This window comes from Apteryx rowi, unplaced genomic scaffold, assembly GCF_003343035.1.
Source record: "Apteryx rowi isolate R43461 unplaced genomic scaffold, aptRow1 scaffold_65, whole genome shotgun sequence".
Taxonomy (NCBI): Eukaryota; Metazoa; Chordata; class Aves; order Apterygiformes; family Apterygidae; genus Apteryx; species Apteryx rowi.
In genome coordinates, this window is record NW_020450927.1 from 1,526,035 (window position 1) to 1,548,313 (window position 22,279).

Below are 22,279 nucleotides of genomic sequence, written 5' to 3' on the forward strand. Positions count from 1 at the left end.
GGCGGCGGCGGCCCTCGGGCAGGGCCGAGCGGGCAGCGCTCCGCGGGCCGGGGCGAGCGCGAGCGCGGCGCTGTTGTGCGGCGCTTTCGGGCTTTCTCTCCTGCGGAGCGATCTGCGCGTTGCGGCGAGCTGTGGAATGACCTTAACTTTGTTTGGGTACCCGTCTGGCGCGGCAGGAGCCCTCCTGCTGCTGCTGCGGCGGCGGCGGCTCTGCTAGCTAGCGCTGTGTCTGAAGGCGACAGGAAAACCCGCGGGATGCTGAAAGGTGTTTGGCGTAGGGTGGTTGTTTAGCATAAACTTAACCGGAGCTGGAAGATGTGCCCTGGCGGTGTTGCTAAACCTTTTGAAATGCAAAGGTGTACTTCCTGGAAGGTGTTGCGCTTCTCCTAAGGCGTACTTCTAATTAGCAGTATTTGGAATGGCAAAAAGGGGAAACTCAGTTTACTGGCACCTCTTTACGAGCGCTATAATGCGGTCAAAATAGCTATAAAATCGGTGAGTTTCTCCTGGGAAACCTGGTAATGGGATGTGTTTGTGATTCCAGATATACAGCAAGTGCTCAGAGTGGGGTGAAAGGAGTGAGTGTTTCCAAGCTGCAGGGAGAGACTTCCTCTGGTGAAGGAGACGGTGAACGCTTCAGATTTGTCCTGGCACTCTGTTGTGATTGACTTGACTCTAGCAGAGACTAGAGGGAAGATTTGATGTCCCCTTTAAAGACTGATGTGCTGATAGATACTTAGTTATTGCAATGTTATATCTCTTTTCATATGGAAACTGCACAAGGAAAATGGTTGTGTCTTCCTAGATTCCCCCAACACAATTTTTGTTTCTTTGCCAAAAAGGCTTTGTTCTGATCAGTCAGCCATCTGAACTGAGTTGTTACAATTTTACATAAAGTTCAGTTATAATTGCAACTCTTTGACTTAATTGCTCTTTTCCACACGTGGTTCTTCCTTCTCCCATCCTGGATCTCTTTACTTTTAATTTCCTTCTCTTAGCCTTTCAGTCAGGTACTGCAGCTGCTCCTATAGCTGCACTGGAGAGGAAGGAATATCTTTATCACCTCTCGAAGAGGGTGGAGAGTATTCTGAGAAAAGAAACAAAGTCCTGGTCCTCTGTTAGAACTGGGAAACAGGTGCCCTTTATGCAGGGGATGTGGCTCCCAAGAGCAACTTAACTTCAGTCAGGAGGCATTGGAGAGGCTCTCTAGTGGCCCAGGTGCACCCTGTTATTTGATCATTCTTATTGTGTGATAGGATTCGGGGCATCTTACATGTGTAAGAGCAGAAGGGTTGAAAAGTCTGCGTGTCCGGGGTCTCCTTAGAGTTGTAAGCCTCTGGTGGGCAAAATGATTCTTCACTCTGACATAATCTGGTAGTGTCCGTACTTGGAACTGTGTGGGAAAGGTGGGTGGTAAGTGCGATGTCTTCATGACAGTGACTGTTGCATTTAAAGCTAAGGGGGTTATTTAAGAGGGTGGTAGCAATAGCTAATGACAGAGCTGGTAGAAGTAGATTATGTCCTCTGAACTAGTTTTCTGCACTAGTGAGCCTATTTACTGTAGGAAGATTTACCATATTCCTGCCTGTTTTTTATGTTCTGAAGTGTTTGAGTAAATGCATTCTGCTTTATGAAGATTATGATAGTGCAAGCTATCAGGTGTTTTACAAAGTCAGCTGGGAAGTTTGTCATTTTTATGGTCTCTGTTTAATAGCTTCTTGACCTGGCTGTGATTTTGTAAGACAGGGCTAGGATAGACAGTGTGCTGCAAGAAACAATGTTGGTGACTGAGTTAGTGATTTGCTGTTTGGTATTGCAAAATTTTTCTGTATTTTGTGGTGCTCAAAAGGAGGGTGGGAGGTTGTTCTGCTAGCGGGACAAACACAGGAAGCTGAGGCCGTGACAGCATGTGAACATACAGGTCCCACTTCCCTTTTGCAGAAGTGCTGGTCCCAGTAGTTTGAATAAACCAGACTTTAAATAATTATATTCTGCCTACTCTAGTTTTTCTACAGGTGTGTGAACTTTCCTTGCCCGTCTCTAACGGCTCATCTGTGCTAGTGTGTATGTCCAGTTCTCTAGCAACAAAGCACGTGTCTGTTAAAGAGTTTGCACCAGGGTGAAAAATGCATCATAAAGGCGAGGCATTAGTTTGTAATGTAACTGCATATATGCCGGTGAGGTGTTCTGGAAGTCCAGTTCTGGTAACTGTCCCTGGTTCTAGCTACATCTCTGAGAGTCTCTTGAGCTGTCTCTAGTGGAGTGTACACTGGAATGTCACTTTGTGACTAAATCAGAATCTGAAAGCCCCCTTCCCCCTGCCCTTCCTTAAACAAGGATTTTCTGTGTTTTCAGCCTAACTCTAGTAGTTCAGGTGTTCGCTACTAACAGTTCTGTCCTCAGCTGTGACCTTTGTCATCGAATCCAGTGTACTTCAAACCTGATTCTCTCTTCCTGTTTTTCCCTTGGTTTGCAATACAACTGTTGTCTGGCCAAACAGGGTACAAGGATCTATAGAGGAAGCTGCTTTTTCAGTAAAACTGAAGGCCTGACAGGAAGATGCTTGACTTGGACAAAATCTTGCGGGTGATTTTTACAAAGCAAACATGCCAGATCTCTTGGAAAACAAATTTTGCTGTCAGATGGACTATCAGAAAGCATTTGCAAGGGCTTCTTGGCCTTTAGGATTCTACAAAGAATTAGAAGTCGCTTTAAATACCTATTTAGAAGGTTTGGGGGGGTGAGAAGAATGGTTATTGTAGTAATGATGGGGAATTTGCTTGGTTACTTTGCTCCTTTAGTGCTTGGAGTAGGGGAAAAAGTAGGAAGTGTGATCCACAGTAAATGGCTGATGCATGTGTGTGTTTATTATCCCCGACCCTTGCTTTGCATTTTTAATGGAAGGAAGAAAATCTAACTTTAGTATGAAGAAAGCTGTGTAAATCTATTCTTAACCAGTGTAAAGAATAAATGAGTTTCTTCATTAATAATTTCCTATCCTTTTCTGTTCAGACAATAATGGCAGGTGAAGACTGTGTAAGAAAACGTCAGTCTGGCTCCACTACGACCTACAGGACCTCTGAGAATGAAGAAATGCAGAGGAGACCTGAGGGCGAGAGGTCATTCCAAAACGCAAGCAATGGTGAGATATTTTTCATTCAGGGTTAGTTTCATGTCTGACACCTGATCTCCTCTAAGGTGTCCTTCTCAGCTCATGGCTCTTGCCCCTTCGCTCTTTCATTTCAGTTATTCTGCTCTTAGACTGCCTCCCAAGGTGGAGCTCCCTGCGTGCCAGCTGCATTTCTTCAGCAGATGCAGGTTGACCAGAGTGCTGTCCTGCAGAACTGTGCCTCAGAGGCTATGGACTGCAGTGTTTGCAGGGATCTGGAGTAAAATGGTTAATTATCACAGCAGAAATGTGTGTGATGAGGAAGAAAGGCTTTAATGCTATAAATAGTGTAAATGCATCTTGACAACATTTTTTTGGAATCCTGGTGTATTTAAATGCTTCTTCTGGGCACTACTTATTTCCACACGGGCTTTATGTATGTGCCTTCCTGAAGGCTTTCAACAAAACGGTCTTTAACATATCAGACCAAGCTGGTGTGTGCATGATGACAGACTGATGGAGGTAGGCTGCCACGAAGAGTAGTCCTAATAACTCCTACCTGGTCTCAACCTTGGCTGCCAGACAAGGTGTAATACAGCAACAAACAGTTGAATTTGTATTAATCTAATATGGCCACATCAGAGGTAATATGGCTTTAGCTGGTTTTGTGGGATGGCTGCTGCCATGTGTCTTCTGTCCCTTGATTTGTAGGGAAATTGTATGGGAGTTTGGACTTTGCCTGTGGACTCCATGGACACTGATAGTCTCAGACTTGAGTTATGCTGTACCCTTTAGGAGGAGTGATATTTCTTATTACAAAAAAATATGTTGGAGGGAAAACTACTGCACAAACCATTTGTAGAATGAGATTTTAAGGTTTTGGTGATGCCAGTGTTTTATGCCAGTCATATGTGACTGTTCCAATAATGCTATTTTTAGAGACTTACAGAAAGTTAGTGGCTATTGGAAAAGGAATTATCATGAAGTAGAAGCCTGCTTCTAATCTGATTATCTATGGAAACACCTTAACTTAAACATAGATTTGAGTTCTTGCTGGCTTGTGGATGAAGAATAAATACAGCTGTGATAATTACCACTTGACAGGGGAGCGTGCCTGTTTTTATAAGCCTTTTCATTTTTAATTCCTCTGAAATGTGACAATGTCACTTCAGGTAAGATAGTGTGGGTTCAGAGCAAGTAAGTGTTCTGGGTCAGATCTCTTGAACGTGCTCTGAGCTTTCATCCATAGACATATGCCTGGTGGGTTTTGCTGTAATATTAGGGCTCTTGATGCTTATTTTACTTAGCTAAGTTGCGCAGGTATGTTAGAGCCATAATCCTGCAGTTAGATCTGTTTAGGCAGACCCCTGCATTTTTGTGAAATGCTAGCAAGTTACCATGTCCCTTTTCTTGATTCCCACTTTCTGAGGCTTAAGTTGGCAAAAAGATTTGCAGCATTGTGAGCAGGCTGGCCCTGGGGTTGGAGCTAAAACATCTGTCTAAATACTAATTTTTGAATATMATTTTTCACTGACACTACATCTGAGCTTGTCTGGGGCTAAGTGCAAAGCTGTACATTTTGATAGTCCAAACTGCAGTAAAGGACAGTGAGGAAAGCTGAGAGGAATCCCGTTTAGTTGAGACTTGGAGTCTCTGCCTCTCAGGGTGGCTGCCAACTCAGCAGAAGTGTCACAAAGACTCAGTAGCGTTACTGGTTTCTGCAGATGCTTCACTCAGCACAGTGATAGGAGCAATATGAGTGCCACAGCAGGTAGGAGGTAGCAGTTGGTCTCCGATGCCTGACCACATCATAGAACATGAGGAAGATGCATCCCTTCGGCCAGAAATTCCTCTGTATGATGGGGTTAGGTCAGCAGCTCTGACACACATTGTTAAGGTTTCGAAAGTTGAGGAAAGTGTTCACGTGTCCTGAATATGTGGCCACTTGCTGTTGTACAGCATGTTTACAGAGTTTACACCATTAATAGGCAGGGCTTTCTGTGAAAGAACAGCTCAGGTGGAAGAATTTCTCAGGAGAATGGCTTCTTTTGTGCTAGCCATTCACTTGTGAATAGCCTTTCCTCAGGCCTTAGTCTTGATACAAAGGCAGCCTGAGGCTAATGGTTTTATGTCTGGCAACATCCTATTTATGCTGTAGCATCTTAATACTGGATGCTGTGCAGAATTTTAAACAAGATGCATGTTTATTGCAGTCAAGGGATTCCAGCCAGGTTAGAGACCATGATGACTATAACTTGTATGCAAGAAGCATCTTTGTGGCAATTCTTCCTGCACAAAAGCTAAACCCACTAATGTGATTTCCCACCCTTGAATCTTCCCTGATTAATGCACAGAATCTGCTTTTAAACTTGAGTGTTTGTCGGGGGCCAAGTGATTTGTTTCCAGAAGTGTGTGAATTTCTTAGAGACCTCTAGGCCAATTATCCCATTTCTGTTAAAACTGAAATGCATTGGCTTTAGATTAAAAGTTCCTGGTTCTTCCAATTATATAGCATGTTTTTTTCCTCTTGCTCCATCAGTGTTGCTGGAAATGGTCTCATTGCTTGCCAGGTTCTACGCCTGAACAGTTTGTATTCAGGTCCTTCCACATTTATAGTAAGGTGGAAATGCTCATAGCTTTGAGATTGCAGGAAGGATTCTGCTGTCTTTGTGTTTGTGTCTTGTAGTGATTCAGCCTGTAATTTTACTTCCACAGAGTAGCTGAACTTTAGTCTCATTACCTCCTTTTTTCTTGCTGAATTGGCTCTAATGTCATATTTAAAAACTAATTTGGTACTGGCATAGAGTCAACAAGTGATCTAGGCAGCACTGATCCCCTGTTGAGAGCCAGGTGTCCTTAATAAGAGTAGTCCTCTGTTTTCAGTTGAAAATATGTAAATGAATCTAAAACTGTTTTGCTTAATGAGATATTGATGATAATGCATTACTGGTAGGAAAAAAGTCTTACCTGGAATGGTTGCAGTAGAAACTAGCTGGAAAGATCATAAAAGGTTAGAGAAGACATAGCTCTTCCACATGCATCTGAGAGCCTCCAGAATGCTGAGATTAGACCACTCAAAATGGCAAACTGATGGCTGTAGAGTCTGTCCTTACTTCCCTAGAAATCGAAAAGGATTGCAAGTCTGGTGACTGGTCTGCAAGCAAGCTTTGTTTGCTGAAGTAAGCCTGTTCAGTAAAGCTGGCCTTGAAAAGGAGTTCTTATCCTCTAAGGAAGAGGTTGCTATTGACCATTCTTGGTAGGAACGTTCATGAAGCTGCATGAATGGTGTGTGCCTACTGATGGGTGTAGGAGGAAGGAGCTCCAAAGCAGGGATCAATTCAGAAAGCTTCTTTAATGTTTGCTGTCTGACTTGCAGGAACAAGTGGGTTGTAAAGGCCGCTGCTTATGGATTAATAAATTTGGGGTTAAGCTGTTGGAATTGAGTTTCTTGGATGTATTTCAGGGAGATGGATAAAACATAAAGTTGTCACTTCTAAGATTAAGTGGATTCTGGTAATTCTAGACACTTTCCTGGTTTGCACCCCTGGTTTGGTAAAGGCTGAGAAGTTCCATGTTTTTTAAAAAAAAAAAAAAAAAAAAAAATCTGGGGACATGCTGGCTCTTTACAAATTGGAGAATGCTGGTGTTTCCCTCTGCTAGCAAAGAGTCTGTTTGGGTCCTGTGTTCCTGCAGGCTTGACTCCTGAACTGAATTCCTTGCCAGACTGCAACGCAGTGACATAGATCGTGTGGCCTTTGTGTTCTTTAAGCAGATCAGCTGAGCTATGGAGTCAATCCAGTCATAACTTGCCTCTATCTGCTGAGTGGCCAAATAAATTAGCATAATTCAGAATAAGGCTTGCTAGCATCAAACTATTAACATGCACTGTATTGCAGTGGACATGGAAAGCTTCCCTCTTTACAGTAGACTTGCACTGTGGTGGCTTTAACGTAGCTGTCCTTCAGATAACATCCCCAGTGGTTGGAGGAGCCTTGGAATCCAGGTATCAGTAACGGGAAGTCCTTCTGCCTGTTTTGCTTTAACCTCTTTAGTGATAAGTTGCCCAATCAAGAAAGATTAAGGATAATATTTTTAAACCCTTCTAGGGCAGGGCAGTACCAGGTGCAAAAGTATCAGTTTGTAGCTGGGACTTTACAATGAGATCCTGAAACTAAAATTTTGATAACATTAGGGGAAAATCCTTCTGAACTGTGAGTGATTGTCAGGCATTCTTGTCTGGTGTGGTTGGTTGCCCAATCCACCTGGGAAATAACTTTCTTGAAGTACATGTGGCAATAAACTGTAGTTTGTTCTTCATGTGCCTTTCTTAGTGTTTTCTGCAGGGAGACATTTTTGTCACGAATGCTCTGCAGTGATTTAGACAGCAGCAGTGTCCCTGGATTCTTCTAACTGCTTGATAACAAATGTGCTGCCACAGTGCTGTAACAGTTGGGCTGGGAATGACTCAGAGTGCTGAACTGCAGGCGGCTCCTGTGGCTGCTGAAGTCATTACAAGCTGAAACCATGATACTGCATAAAAGCCCTGGCTTTATTCAAATGACTTATTGTCATTTGTGCCCTTGGCTGTAGTTTCAGACTTAGTGGTTAAGCAAAATTTTTGGCTGCTTTCTAACACAGTTCATCTTGTGAGCTTGTTCGGTAGAGTGCTGGAAAGAGTCTCCTGGAAACTTTTTGCTGGATCCCAAGCTGCAGCACTAATCATATGAATGGGGTGGTTTTGTAGTCATCCCAATGTCACTTGCCCATAGCATGTACAAGAGTAGGTTGAAAAAGGGGAAGTGAGACTTTGGAAAAGATTGTGTGTAAAGTCTTTTGTGAAACTACATTTTTTAATTTTTTTAACAATAAGGACCTTGCTCAGTTTTCAGGTGATCCTTTTCTTAGCCTGGTTTCCTAGGGCAACAAAGCTTACTTAAAAATTGCTCATTTGCTCTTCTGACTTTTGAGCCTGCTTCGAATTTGGGTGGGTGCAGAGGTGTCAAAGATCTTGCAAGAATCAGTTCTTAAAGTCTAAGATAAGTGGTCAGCTAGATAAAGTTCTTATCAGTGCCCCTTCTGGTGGGAAGGGAGCACAATTCCCTTTAAAGTGAAACTTTTCTCTGTGCAGCAGAGCTCTTTCAAAGCAAATCCTGCTTCAGTCTCCTGTGGAATTTGCTACTATTTCATAATAATATTCAAAGGAGACTTTCTTATGAGTTTTAAATTATTTCCTGTTCTCTTAAGACATATCCCACATTGCTTTAAATGCTAAGATGTGCTTGCTTGTCCCGTGCAACCTGGAGTCCAATTTTGGTAATGATGCTGCAATCTCTAAGTGACACAGAGGGAGCCAGTTTTCATTCTCATTGTCAAGGGAAAACAAAGATTCAGATTTCTATTAGTGCACATTTCCTTTAGGACTCAAAACCATGTGGTGATTCCCTTCTCTAATGTTCTTTGAGGTTGTAAGTGGCAGCTTGCACAATAGAAGATGAATGACTCGGAAAGAGGATGAATTACAGCTTCTCTGTTTCCTGTCTGGTGACTTGGTGTGAGTTTATTGGGCAGTGCTAGGCAGCAGAATGACTTGTTCAGGGTGGTTTTCCTCCTTTTCAGGAGACTTTTTTTTAATCCTGGATAAGAGGCAACTGAGCTTACAAGTTGTTTTACTTGGCTTGTTGCGTGAGTCTACTAAAGATGTTCAGATTTTGATTTAAAACCTTTTTAAACCTTGGTATGTTTCTAGTCTGTGTAGTCTGTGCGCACACATTAGTGGGTGGGTGGAGTGACAGAAGGAACGCTGTGCGTGGTTTAGCGGTTACAACACGAGCATGTCAGACCTCCTTTCCTGCGCAATCATTAAAGGTATACTTGGGTATCTGTAAAACTAGGTCCATCTTTTAAGACTTTGTAAGTCAAAAAGAATGTTTTATTTCCAAACTGGAAACAGCTCCTGGGTAGCTGTAGTAATAACTAAGGCTTCAAATGCAAATTGTGCCAGGAAATACATGGTCAAAGCTATAGCTATTTGTAGCTTGGCTTATGAAGGAAGTAGCATAATCCCCAAAGTCTCATGTGTCCTGTCCTCTGTGGCACTATTGAACAGCTTCAAGCAAACTTGATAGGGTCTTGAAGATTGGCAGCTGGGTAGAAGAGAAAGATGCAGGTTCCTGCCTTTTTGCAGGAAAGGTTAGGTGTGCTCCGAATTCAACAGCTCTGTCTGTTGCTGGTTAGCAGATAAGTACATGGTGGTTCTTGCTTCAGTAAGAATGAGGGGGGATTAACATGATGCTGAAGTGGGGGAGTAGAGATGTTGATGCGTACAGGACAGTTCTGCTCATGAAAAAGCTTGGTTTTGGTGAGGGGAGGAGGGATTGTCATTTGATTCCAGCAAAGCGCACAAGCTGAGTGGGAGAAAGGACTCTAACAGCCTCTTACACTTTTGAATCATTTTCCACAAACTGCTTTCATTCAGCAAGTATAACAATGTGACAATGCTGAGGTAACTTTTTGTTGTGGAGGTGAGAGATGCTTAGCAACCAGGAATTCTTTTTTGTGTGGAAATTGATCTTTGCACGCAGCCAAAAAATTTGTGGTGTTGGTAATTCTTGTGTTTATTGCTGCATTACAAGGTTGTTAAGTAATGGGTGGTTGCCACTAGTCCATTCTTCAGTCTGTAGCTTGAGCAGCAGTTTTTATAGACAAAAACTGATGTTACCACTTGATGTGGAGTGGGAGGAGGTCAGACTAATGCTGTCAGAGTCCTGGGTTTTGTGATAACTGAGCATAGCTTGATCAGTGTCTCCTGTTTCGCTTAACTCTTACAGTATTGGAGCTGGAGCCATTGCTGCAGCAGGTCTGTCTATACCTTTTGTAACTGGCAGCTCATACGAGCGCCTGCAGACTAGTGTGCATCACAGAAGCACTTGCTTCTATTTGGAATAGCCCTGTGCGGTCTGTTTGCGTAGCCTGGGCGCGCACAAGCAGGGCGGGGATGATGAGGCTGCATGATGAGCTGTCAGATTGTTAGATATCTTTGTTTTCTGGTCACACAGCAGCACAACAGTGGCACCTCTACCTAAACTGCAGATCTGGTAATTTGGGCTTTACTGAAATATTATTAAAGAAATTCAGTTTGTGGCCTCTCTTCTAAACATGGCAATGTTATCTGAGAAGCTGAATATAGAAGTTGCAATACTAACTGAGTTACTATATAAGGTACTGTGGTGGCTATAATTGCCAAAGGACGCTACCTCTGCCAGCAAACCTTGACTTTTGTATCTCTTCACACTAACCAGTATTTTAGGTGGTAGGTATTGCTGTTAGTCTTGTTTTTCCTTCATATGCCAGAACCTGTTTTAAGTAATTTTTTCTGTGTTTTGGTTCTTGTTATTGGTGAAGTAAAACACCAGGTGGTTTACCAACAGTGTGTAACCACTGCAGACAAACCTGGTCTTAAAACACCACTTGTCTGAAATGGCAATTTGATTTGTGTATGTTGTTCCTCCTGATATAATACAGGTATGTCAGATGTGTATAGTTATTTATGCAAAAGACAGGTGGGTTTAGAGGTTCTAAATATCAGTCAAAGATATTGGTAATGACAGAAGTCAGATGATGTTCATGACATAATTAGACCTGATTCTGTGTGCTTAAGTGATAAAGCATATTGAGGAATAGTCAGACCAAAGTCTAGTAGTTCTGGTGGAAGAAAGGGGTGGGAGTAGTCAGCTTTCAGTATGGGCTAATATTCCAGCTAGCTGTTCTGCTTGTTTTCAGAGCTGATAACTTATTCTATTTGTACAGATAGTCATGACTTGACCACCTTGTCTGTTGGCAACGCGGAGACCTCCAGACAACCTAATCTTATGTCTAGTTCTCTGTGCATAAGATAAAGCCCTGATAAAAGATCAGCACACTTGCATATGACCTTCTGGGGGTTGTTCTAGTTGCTGTTTCAAGGCTGAACATGTTTAGAGGCCTTGAAGACTTGCAGAGTTGCTGATAGAAAATAGTTTTAAAAGTCCAACATGTTATCAGCTGTTCCCTGCCTTACAGTGCTGTGATCCTAAATGGTTGTCTAAAATGTTTGCTTATAGTTTATGAACTTCCTGCAGCTTAGTTGTGAGCTTGTTGGAACCTTATTAGAAGTAAAAAGCATTTATGAAAAAATAATGGTGGCTGAGCTACCACATGCTGCTGCTTGTGTTTTCAGTCATGCAGGTCATATCACTGAAAATGCAACTGTTAAATATTTGCTTTCCTTCCTTAGGCCGGGTTGATGTCGACCATGTGATAACAAGGAAAATGCAGCTAATAGCAGAAGCTGAGGTAAATATACTCTAATGGATGTTGGTGGAGAAAAGGGGGATAATTGGCCATGGATGTCTCAGAGTCACTAGTTCTGGAACACAAGCTCTTCTTTTCAGGGACAGCTTGAGTGCAGTGATTTTTTTTTTATACTGCCTGTTCTTTATCCCCTCCATCTTACCTTTTCTCACTTTGCACAAAAGAGGTAGTATTATCAACATGCAGTTCTGTCTTGACCCCAAAAGGTTAAACTCCAAAGATAAGAATGAACTTTGAGGCCTGTAATAAAATTGAACTTCCCTCACTACTAACTTCTGGCAATGTGATTGTCAGCTGAGCATGCTGTGCTCCCTTTGACAGCTTGCATATTTAATGTTTAAAGTGCTCTGTGTCCTGCCATCCACTGAATAAAAGGCAGCTTGCAGCCGGTATCCCACAGCTGCTCTTCCCCTAGCTATTGAGAAGACCTTCCTGAGCTTTGGTCCCACTCTTTTTGTCACTGAGCAACACCCGCGTTTTCCTTCCTCAAGAAAAATAACACTGGGTATTTCTAATATATTTTGAGTCTGTGAGCTGCCGTTGTCTTAGCTGAGATGAGAGGCGTTTTGTGCGCCTTCTCAAACTGTTCTGGGAAAGATGGCTTATGCCCAAGTTACATGAAGTTAGCTAACAGTGAACCGCACCCTCCATGCTACTATCATTGTTTCTTAGTGCCCACGTTCTTCGGGGCAAGTCGTCCTGYGCTGTTGCTTCACTCTACTGCAGAGATTTCAATGGTAAAGATGAAGTCATCTAATTGTCCCGGTCTTGTAAGCAAGTTAGGGAATGAATGCTTATAAGGCAGAAGGAAAATGTCCTGTACCTTTGAGATATTTTCCTGTATTAATCTTTTTTTCTCACCTCTTCACAGGTAGTGGGTGTGTAATTTACAACAGATATAACTAAAGAATTAATGAACTATAACTATAATTAAAATATAGGAAAGTATAGCTAAAGAGTGAATAAAATACTGGAGAACTCTTGCAACTTTTCTTTAGCAGTAAAATGCAGGGATATTTGGCTCAACTTCCTCCGACTTCTGATCAGATTATAGCCAGCTTCTGCTTTTTATGGTGTAGCATTCTTTTCATACTTGCCTCTCTTTCTGTTTTTGTAATGGCCAGTTTATCTTTAAAATTAAATTGTGACAGCTGAGTGGATTTGCCCAATTCCTTGTCTGTAAGACTTTAAGCATACTTCAGGAAGCTCTTGGTTAAGTGCTCCGAACTGGAGAAGGGTACAACAAGGCTGCTATTCTGAAGGCTGGTGGGAGGTGCGTTATATCTCTTACACTTCTGAGCGAAATGCTCTTGACTTACTGAGCACTAGCAGTTACACTGGCAATTGCTCAAATGACAGCCTTTTGATAAGCAATAGTGGTAGATACTGGTATATGTTGTACAGTATTACAGTTAGAGTAGGGTTGGTGCTCTGGTTTTATCAAACTTAATCTAATGACAGCTTAAGCCCTGCTCCTCCCCCCTTGCCTCCCATCCAAACACACAAATAAGTAGGTGTCAGGCCTGGAGGGTTGTGCTAAGAAGAAGAAAGTGTTTACTGAAGAGACAAGAACTGGTTTAAGGAAACAGTTTGTCTGTTAAACTCTAACTGACAGTTCATTTGGCTGAAAACAGGGCTTCCAGCCTCAACATGGCTTTTTTTTTTGGTAGGGATATGCGTTTGTGCACATGCTGTAAATTCAGATTGTGCCAGAGAGCACTGGTGTGTTTTGTTACAAGCTGTAGTTCTAAAGTACTCTAACTCCTTTCTCCTGTTTATAAAGRAACAAAGCCACATCATCTCTGCAGGAGGAAAAAAAAATCCTCTTCTCTACCCCTTGGAAAGCAATTTTTGAGAATAACCAGCTACTAAGAGCTGCTGTGTCATTAAGTGCTTGTGAAGCTTGTTTGTTCTACATTGGCAGCTGCCAAATAGGGGAAAAATGTTTTTAAGTTAAATATTAATCTGTTCCTTCTCCTACTGCAGCTTCTGTTTTAAAAGATGTCTCTGGATCTGACTGCTGTGGAACAGAAGCAGAGTTCTGATACATATTGACTTCAAGGTCTTCTGGTTTTATGTAGCCTCATTTCAGATTGTTATATATGTTGCTGTAGAGTTAAACTTGTTGCACAGTTGGCTGTTGTCACATATGATGCATTCTTACAAAGTGCTACTGTTTTTAGTTTAAAAGCTCTTGTGTCAAAAGAGGTGGTCTTAGTGTAGTCTTTCAAATCTACCATTTAAAAACTAGTCCAAGCATGTCTGGAAAATGAGGGCTATATCACTGATGACCAGCGTCAGTCAGTGGAAACAGGACTCTTTAAAAAACGCAGTTGTGGAACAATCTCTGAGAGCCAGATCAGTGCTGCAGCTTAGAGCTAAAAGCTCCTGTTTTCAGTTGTCTGACTTCCTTGTTTTGTTAGGCTTCGTTCCTGTTCCTCCTTAGCAAAAAAAAGTGCTGCTCCGGCTTTCTCTAGCACAATAGTTGGGCAGTGAACTCTAAACACCTATTGACAAGAGCCACGTGTCACAAGTGACCCTTCCAGGATGCATCATTTCTACACACAACTTCCAACCTCTTTCTTTCCCTCCTTGAAAATGGGTTACTCGCTTTTGTTCCTTATCAGCCTTAAAGACTAGAAAATGGTAGCAGTAAAAAATTTTAAAGGTGATCAGGGACACAATACATGTTTTGAGCAGCTGATCAGTAGGCAGAATAGATCAAATAATATATAGTTATCATAAGAAAAGATCTGGTCCCTGAATCTGGACAGGAACTGGGAAAATCCCAGGCCAAAGGATGGCCAGACAAATGTCACCAATAGACACTTGCTTGAAAACAAAACATAGCATGCCACTGGGTTTGTAGTCATATCTTGAAACTTAACTATCTCCTGTGCTGAAGATGACTGTCTAGCAGAGCATTCTGGAAAGGCTTATGGTTCAGGAACTCAAGGGTTTGCTCGAGTACTGGAAAAATAAATCTGTGTCTGAGGGTTTGACTTTGAGGAACTGGATGCTCAAAAGTCCTATTAAATCACTGTATATCTTCTGAAGTGACACAAATCTTGGGATCTTTAGGTTCCCTAAGTTCTTAAAGACGCAAAGTGAATGCATGTTGCTTTTTTTCTTGAGGGAATTCATGTTACCTGCTTTTCTAGTCAGAAGGGTAATACTTTGAGATTTGCACACGGGCATCTGTTTTCTTATAAAGAGTAAGAGAACTTGTACTGCAGCAAAGAGCATATAGCTATTTAGAGCTCAATGTAGCACTACCTACAGAAACAACTAACTTAGAGTGGTAAAATGTTCAAAATGCATCTTGTTTAAAAACTCTACCTGGTGTGTGGGAGAAGTTCTCCAAGCCTTCATGCTCTGAGGCTAAATAGTAGATCCTACCATTTTTCCCCAGTAACACTAAATTGGCCTCTGTGTAAATCTTGTTTGTGCTGGGTTTTATGCTAATGGTATGACTGGTTAAGAGTGGGAAGTGTTTTCTGGGGCTCACTTATTAAGCTGAGCTAAACTTCTTTTTGGCACCATAAAATACATGAAATACCTGCCACTCCAGATGTTTGTGATGGCCCGAATGTTTACTTTCCTCCTCTGTGTTGCATCTGATAGAGAAGATAAACATTATTCAAAGTCCTCTGGCCTGAGGTGCGTGAACAGGCCAGGATAAGCCCCTGATCTTATCCAAGTTGGCTCTAACTGTTGGCAGGTTGAATGGGAGCATTCTGATGATGCCTTGCTCTGTCCTCCTCTGGCATAAATCCATTCTGGAAAGGTACTGGAGGTTTAAACAACTTGTTGTTCTATTTCCACTCTATCAGCAACTGAAGCCTGCTTTCATGAAGGAGGTGGACAGTCATTTCACAGAGTTTGTGAACAGTTTGGTGGCAAAATCAGCGCTCCTGGATTCTTCATCTTCCCTCTTTCCAGCTCCTTGCTCAGAGAAGGACCTACACAAAGCCAAGTAAGTCAGTTTTAGGTTCATCCTATAACAAGGTTACACGTTCCTGGAGCTTTATTTCCTTTTTTGTCCTGAATGTTTGCCTTTCCTGTTTGCAGGATTTTGAGAGCCCCTCCAGAACATGGCAAGATCTTTACTGCCAGGAGATCCCTCTTGGAGTAAGTAGCTTAACTTCATTTTCTTTCTGTAGGAAAAACTAACAAAAAATACCCTTGCTAGCAAAGTAGCCTTTTTTCTTTTTCCCTCTCATGTTCAAACCCCGGTGGACTAATTTCTGTTTAATCTTTGTTTCTTTCTAGCACACTTCTACTACAACTTGCAGGGTTTTCCTAATGAAAACCTTAATTACAGTCCTCTCAGTACCACTGAGATAATGGCTAATTATCCTTTATCTGTGGATAAACTGAGGAGGTGGCAGGCATGGAGACTGACTTCCAAATTGTGCATTAACTTTTGGTCTCTTGAATTGGGATGGCAGTGATACCTTACCTTACTGTGAAATGCTTGGAAAGCTAACGTACTGGAGGTGTGATGTACTATGTCAGTGGCCTGATAACATTTGAATCTCTCCCTTAGTGAACTGTTTGAAGTGAGTCACATCAGGACAATCTACCACATGTTCATCGCTCTTCTCATTGTCTTCATCCTCAGCACACTTTTAGTAGACTTCATTGATGAAGGAAGGTAAGAGTGCTTTTGGAAAAGCAAGGGACGGGACTGGTAAGTTTGTGCTTCCAAAGAGGCAGAGGTACATGAAACTGCAGAATGGTGAAGGAAGAAGGGGGAAATGCTTTCCTGGGATGCTATTGCAGCGGGGAGGGGGTGAACTGACATGCTTAAAACACATGCTGAAATGCTTTCTGAGGCAAAGTGGTAATTTCAAATTGGATAGCTAAGCATTTGCAAAATCCTGCAGATATGTGTATTCCCTGAGTGCCGTGGCCAGTGCAGTTGGGTCACATGCTTAGTTCATCACAAGACTGACATAAGGGAGGGATCTTCACTGAACATGAACTGCTTTAGTTCAACTAGTGGCACTAGGGAAACAGCAGCTTTCAACTGCCTGTTTTGGTTGAAGGAGGACTACGTTTAGAAAAACATTTAAATACTTCAGCAGTCCTTTCTCTGTTTAGAAGTAACAGTTCTGGAGAACTGTGCTTGTGCTTAAATAAAGAGCCCTGTTTTTTCTGGGGAAAACCTCAAGGATATTGTACTCTGCAGGTAGCCAGTTCTGAACAATGTTGTGAAAGACTGCTTTCCTCACACTTGCTTGTTACTTTAAATAGTATCTTTCTGGCAAGCTGTATCTGCAGTACACAAGTTAGATTGCATGTTTATCTTGCTGATTATCTTATCTTCAGCATATGAAGCTATAGTTGTCTTGATTATAATCGTCCCTTTTGTCTAGGTATTAAAATTGGCTCATGCAGTATTGAATATTGCTTAACTGATTGTAACTTAATAGTAGTATGGGCTTTGGGGGAAAATAGGCATTTACCTCTATAAAATCAACTAATAGGGATGGGTTCTTTGCAATTACTGAAGAGGGGAAAAAAAATAGCTGCTGTGTTCTCAGCTAGATCTGAAAATTTGGATCCAGTTTGTAATTGAGCCTCTACATGGGAACAAATAAATTGTGTTGCTGTACTTGGTTCTACCTGTTCCCCCAAGCTTGGGTGAGAAGAGCTGCTTATATATAAGAGTAAGCTCTGACTTTGGTAGCCCTAAAAAGAATTAAATATCTAGTCCTTTCTAAATTTTGGTTAATGAAATAAAGTATCTGGTGCACACCACTTGGACATATTTGGACTGACCATCTAATGACCCTAAGCCTTTTGGGTGACTTCTAAACTGAATCCATGTGGAATGCCTGCAGTTTTCACAACACAGGATTACATTAGGTTTGAGTGCAAGGTGATTTAATGCCCTGTGCCTAAGGGGTTGGGGGAGGCCTCTTTAGGTGTTCAAACTCCTGGGAAAAACTGAATCTTTGAACCAGTTGAGGATGTCCTACAAGTGTTCCCCAGAAGTTTTTTTTGGACTCTGATTCAGCAGTGGATTGTTTAGTCGCATGCTGCTGCTTAGCATAGATGAGTTTGAGCACACTCTTAAAGCACATGTTGGTTTTAATGTGCTTAAGCCCTGTGGGATTTGAAGGTAAGCTGTGCTTGACAGCACTGATGACCTGAGTCCTTCATCTTCTGATGTACTTCTCAGTGGTCACTTAAATCTGCAACAGACAGCCCTCTGCTTCTGAGCTAAAACTGCCACAGTGGCTTCTCACTGAACCATCAAACAACTATGATCTGGGAACGTGGCCTTCTGTAGCCATTAAGTTGAGTAGAAGCGTGTCTTAATGAAACAATGGACACTGAATATTGTCTTTTTCTGTGTGCCTTCTAGGCTGGTCCTGGGATTTGATCTCTTGGTCTTTGTTTTTGGAAAGTTTCCTGTTGTTTTCTGTACTTGGCTGTGCATGTTCTCTGCCACAGTCATCGTTCCGTACGGCCTCTTCTTCCAATGGGCTCAGGGCTACTGCAGTTCCTCCCATCGTGTAATCCACTCTCTCTTCTACGGGATGCTGTTCACGCTCTTCCAGACAGTTGGGCTTGGGCTTGGACCGACCTATGTTGCTGTATCATATGCTCTGCCTCCAGCTTCCCGGTTTATTGTAATACTGGAACAGGTAGGGCTCCACCTGATATCTTTGGATACACTGAAGTTTGCTTTCAAATAGAAAGGGTCCCTTTTCCTAAAGGGTCAGATATGTGGGTGGGTTTTTTCATATTCATTAAATTAAGCCAGGGCTCTGATGGAGTTAAGCTTTGAGGTAAAGACAGACTTCTGTGAGGCAGGTCTAATGAGAAAGAGTAAATAGTAGACTTTGTTTTGGCCTGGAAACCACTTTTGTTTTTACCCTATGTTGAAGGACTTTATTGTTTTCGGAACATACTTCAAGGCTGAAGTTGTATTTATTTCTAGCTGTCTTGTGGATGCTAAACGCTTAAAAACAAGCTTAAGAACTGCTTGTGCCATAGTTTAAAGGAAGCTGTAACATTCCTCTAAAACAAAAAAACAAAAACATGTAGTCAGCAAGTGGTTCCTGTTTTCTCTCCTCTTCCCAAGAAGCAGCAGTCTGTCTATAAGACAGAACTTTACTGAGGATGGAGTTTCCTCTTTTTTGGAGGGTGGGAGAGTGTTCATGTGGAAGACCTGTCAGACCATCAGGGTAAGATAAAGATGGCCAGAGATGGACTGTCCTCAAGCCTGCACTCTTTTCTTTTGGTTCTTCAGTTTTAAAACAAAACCCTTGCATAGATGCTACAGACTTTATATGTGGCACCACTTTATTCCAACCTAGTGGTAACTGGAATACATCTAACCTCAAGGACTCGGTTTCAGAGCTTCAAACTGTACTGGGTTATTGAAATGGGTAGATTTTTTTGTTTGTTTTGATTTTTAGGTTAATTTGTTAATGATTTCTTGGCCTGATTTGGTTTCCTTGCATTGGCTGCAGTTCTATGAGTGTAAATGAAATATCTGGCTTTCCTGAGTCATGACTATTACTGCACTTTTCTCCTTGCRCTGTTTTAATACATGTCAACTAAACAGGCTTGTGGGCAGAGGAATCAGCCCTTTCCTTTTAAAAAGGGTAAATTGGCAAGATACCAGGATGTTGAAGGGGTTACCGTAAATTCCGTCTCAATCTCTCAATCTTACAGGTTCGTCTTGTTATGAAGGCTCATTCATTTGTCCGAGAGAATGTTCCCCGGGTCCTGTCCTCTGTGAAGGAGAAATCCAGTGAGTAACTTGCTAAGCTTTTTCTGACAGCTGGATGCAAACAGCTCTTGCATTCCCTCCACTGCCTTGGGCTGGCCACATGAATAGGAGAAAAGTAACGTCTGAGTAGGTGACTTTGTGGGTGGGGAGCTGAAGAGCCTCTAGGCTGGCATTCTGCATCATGAATTCAGCCTGAATCTTTGGACTTGGTATTAGGCAATGAGACAGATTCTGTTCAGGTCTAAGCTGTCAGTTTTAAGTCTTGCTTCAACAGGACTCCCCTTTCCCTGCCCTTGTCAGCAGAAAGTGTAGAGGCTGCCTTCCCACCACCCACTTCAGTGCCCTAGTTGAAATGACAACAGAAGCACGGAAACTCTTTCAGCAAGGCATGTCAGAGCTGAACATGAACCCACATGTTAATATGGGCTTTAGAGCTTAATCTTGCCTGGGTGGGGAGAAAAGGTGATATCAGGGTGTTAGCACAGCACTGCCTGTCAGTAACCCTGACTTTTAAACTATGTTTCACAAGAGTAATTCCATCTGATAAGTCTAGCTTGCTTTTTCTCTAGCTATCCCACACTTCTCATTCCAGACTGATCTTTCTGAAGTGAGATGGGTAGTAGGTTGTGGAAGGGTACTGGGGAGACTGGACCTTCAGTGCACAGATTCAGTATTGCAGAGTTTTCTTTTTTTTTTTTCCCCCCTTCTTCCAGGCCCTGTACCTGTTCCCCGAATTACTCAATACCTGTACTTCCTCTTTGCTCCCACCCTCATCTATAGAGACAACTATCCCAGGTAATGTGAACAACATCATAGAATGTTAAAGTAGTCTAAAAACTGAAGCCAGCATTGAGCATCCCTGGATGTGATCTATTTGGTTGATGAGTTGGAGCTTTCAGATAGTTAGGGTTAAGTTGGTAACTTGGCAAGGGCAAGACAAGTCTCTTCGCAGAACTTAGTCATGCAAACTCACTCTGCCACTAACAGTACTCTGACTACAGTTCTGGTTTTATATCTTTGGGAAGCGCACCTGAAGTGAAACAAATGAAGAACTAGCTACTGAATAGCTGGAGTGATACAGAGGTCTTGCAGAAGTGTTACATGCTGAGTTTCGTGGGGTACTAGAAAGCAGCCCCATCTCTAGAGTTTGAGGAGGTAGGTTGACTCATTTAAAACCAGGTGCTCCTGAACAGTTGTGTTGCACTTTGGCAGTGTCAAGTCAGCAATCCTTTATGTCACTGCTGGGCGGATCACCATCTCCTATGTAATTGCATAATGCTGCTCTCAAAATACTTTCCCGTTTATGGAATTGTCGTAGTTGTCTTGCTGTAGTCGAAGTGAGGAACGAGCAATTTGGGCAGATGTCTTGTAAGATGTCAGATTAAGAACCTCTGAATTCTTAAAACAGGCTCTTTAGGGTATAGGACAGTAAAACCAGTAACTGAAGGGAGGTTTTGCTGTTCTGAGATTATAGTTAGATGTGACATTGTGCATCCTTTTCCTAGGAATCCCACGATAAGATGGGGGTATGTAGCTACCAAGTTTGCACAGGTGAGTAATGCAATTGTATGACTAATGCATTTTCAGAAATCATCCAAACTGTGTTGCTAAACAATTATGCCTTTGGCACTAAATTGCTTTTTACTTGGTGTGGGCTTACTAGAAAAGAATACCTTTCAGTGATTAAAAAATAGACGGTCATCTTGCCACATTAATGGGTGTGTCCAAAAAAAACCCCCCTGTGCTTAACTGAGCCTTTACCATACCTTTCTTAAGCAGACTCCATTCCATACAAACAAAAACTGCATTTTTGGGGAAGGAGAGGGGGAAGCAGTGTCCATGCTCTGACCATCTTTACACTGTTGTACTGCATTGGCACAACTGTCTGCAGATGTTCAGACCAATTTTGAAATCATGAAATCAGGTCTTTGGTACTTATTTGAGCTTAAGTCTGACCTGATCTTTACTTCAGGGTCAAAAGAGAACCTGTCTGGATATGAGCTTCAATAGCTTCTTGCAGATGTGTTTTCAAATAATGACACTGTTTGAGTTTTGAGGGGGTGATGAAAGCCTTTGCTTTCACATGATACTTACCTGTTTAAAAAACAAAACAAAACACCCTAAAGCATGAAAAGGCCTTTGGCTACTCCCCCTTTGGCAAAAGGGGGAGACAGAGCGCACAGGTGGCTTGCAAGCAATCGGATCACTTAAAGCAGTGGCTTGCATTTTGACCTCTACTTCTGGAGGATCAGTGCATGAGCCAAATAAGCTCTGAGGTGGTTTGGCCTGTTAAAATCTCTTCTGGGATAAAACAAAGGTAAGCTTTAATATTAAATTGAACTACAGTAAACTTTCAATTGCTTCTGTTCTTGTCTCAGACCTAAATCACAAGGTACCTTCCACACTTACCTTGGCACTGGCATAAGTCTTTTGCATCCTAACTTAAAAGTGAATAGGACCAAGAGGAACTTAAAACTGCTGTAGTTGACTTTGCTTTTTGCTTGTCAACATGCTGTAGAGGTGGTTGCAGTTTACTTTCTGCCTGGACCCTTATGGAAGCTTATTAGTAGCAATGTAAAATACAATACTTTGACTTGTGCTGGCAGCTGCTGTTCCTCTGCTCCTGGAGCTGTAGTGTGGTGTTGTGCATTTCTCTTATGGAGACAAGCTCTCTTGTTCCAGGTGCTTGGTTCACTTTTTTATGCCTACTACATCTTTGTGAGACTCTGCATTCCTCAGTTTCGCAACAGTAGTCAAGAAACGTTTAATCTTCGAGGGCTGGTCCTCTGCATCTTTAACTCCATTCTTCCAGGTAAGACCTGGATTGCCACACTGCAACTGTGGAGGAGGTGAAAGGGAGAGGAAGTGCTTGATATAAGACACATTAATGTCAAGAGCACTTTTTGTCCCTTCAGAAGTAGAAGAGGAATCCTTCGTGAGGGAAGCAGCAGGCAAAGCTCAGCAAAGGAGGTTTTGTGGGGAGGCTTTGGTGTTGTGGCACTAAACTTCAGAATGAGCAGCACAAAATGAAAGGCTGGCTTTGAATTTAACCCTTTTCATTGCTAAGT

General features: G+C 42.2%; 1 protein-coding gene across 1 annotated transcript in view; it reads left to right on the forward strand.

Annotated features, from left to right (window-relative positions):
• The first annotated feature begins 285 nt into the window (after window positions 1-285).
• Window positions 286-22,279, forward strand: part of SOAT1 (sterol O-acyltransferase 1) — a 29,746-nt gene continuing 7,752 nt past the window's right edge. Inside the window, exons 1-11 of the mRNA XM_026084766.1 lie at window positions 286-495; window positions 3,013-3,142; window positions 11,382-11,440; window positions 15,292-15,434; window positions 15,530-15,589; window positions 16,008-16,115; window positions 17,835-18,117; window positions 19,154-19,232; window positions 19,925-20,006; window positions 20,717-20,762; window positions 21,894-22,023. Of these exons, the coding sequence (XP_025940551.1) occupies window positions 3,019-3,142; window positions 11,382-11,440; window positions 15,292-15,434; window positions 15,530-15,589; window positions 16,008-16,115; window positions 17,835-18,117; window positions 19,154-19,232; window positions 19,925-20,006; window positions 20,717-20,762; window positions 21,894-22,023 (1,114 nt within the window). The 5' untranslated portion in view covers window positions 286-495; window positions 3,013-3,018. The remainder of the gene's footprint in view (window positions 496-3,012; window positions 3,143-11,381; window positions 11,441-15,291; window positions 15,435-15,529; window positions 15,590-16,007; window positions 16,116-17,834; window positions 18,118-19,153; window positions 19,233-19,924; window positions 20,007-20,716; window positions 20,763-21,893; window positions 22,024-22,279) is intronic.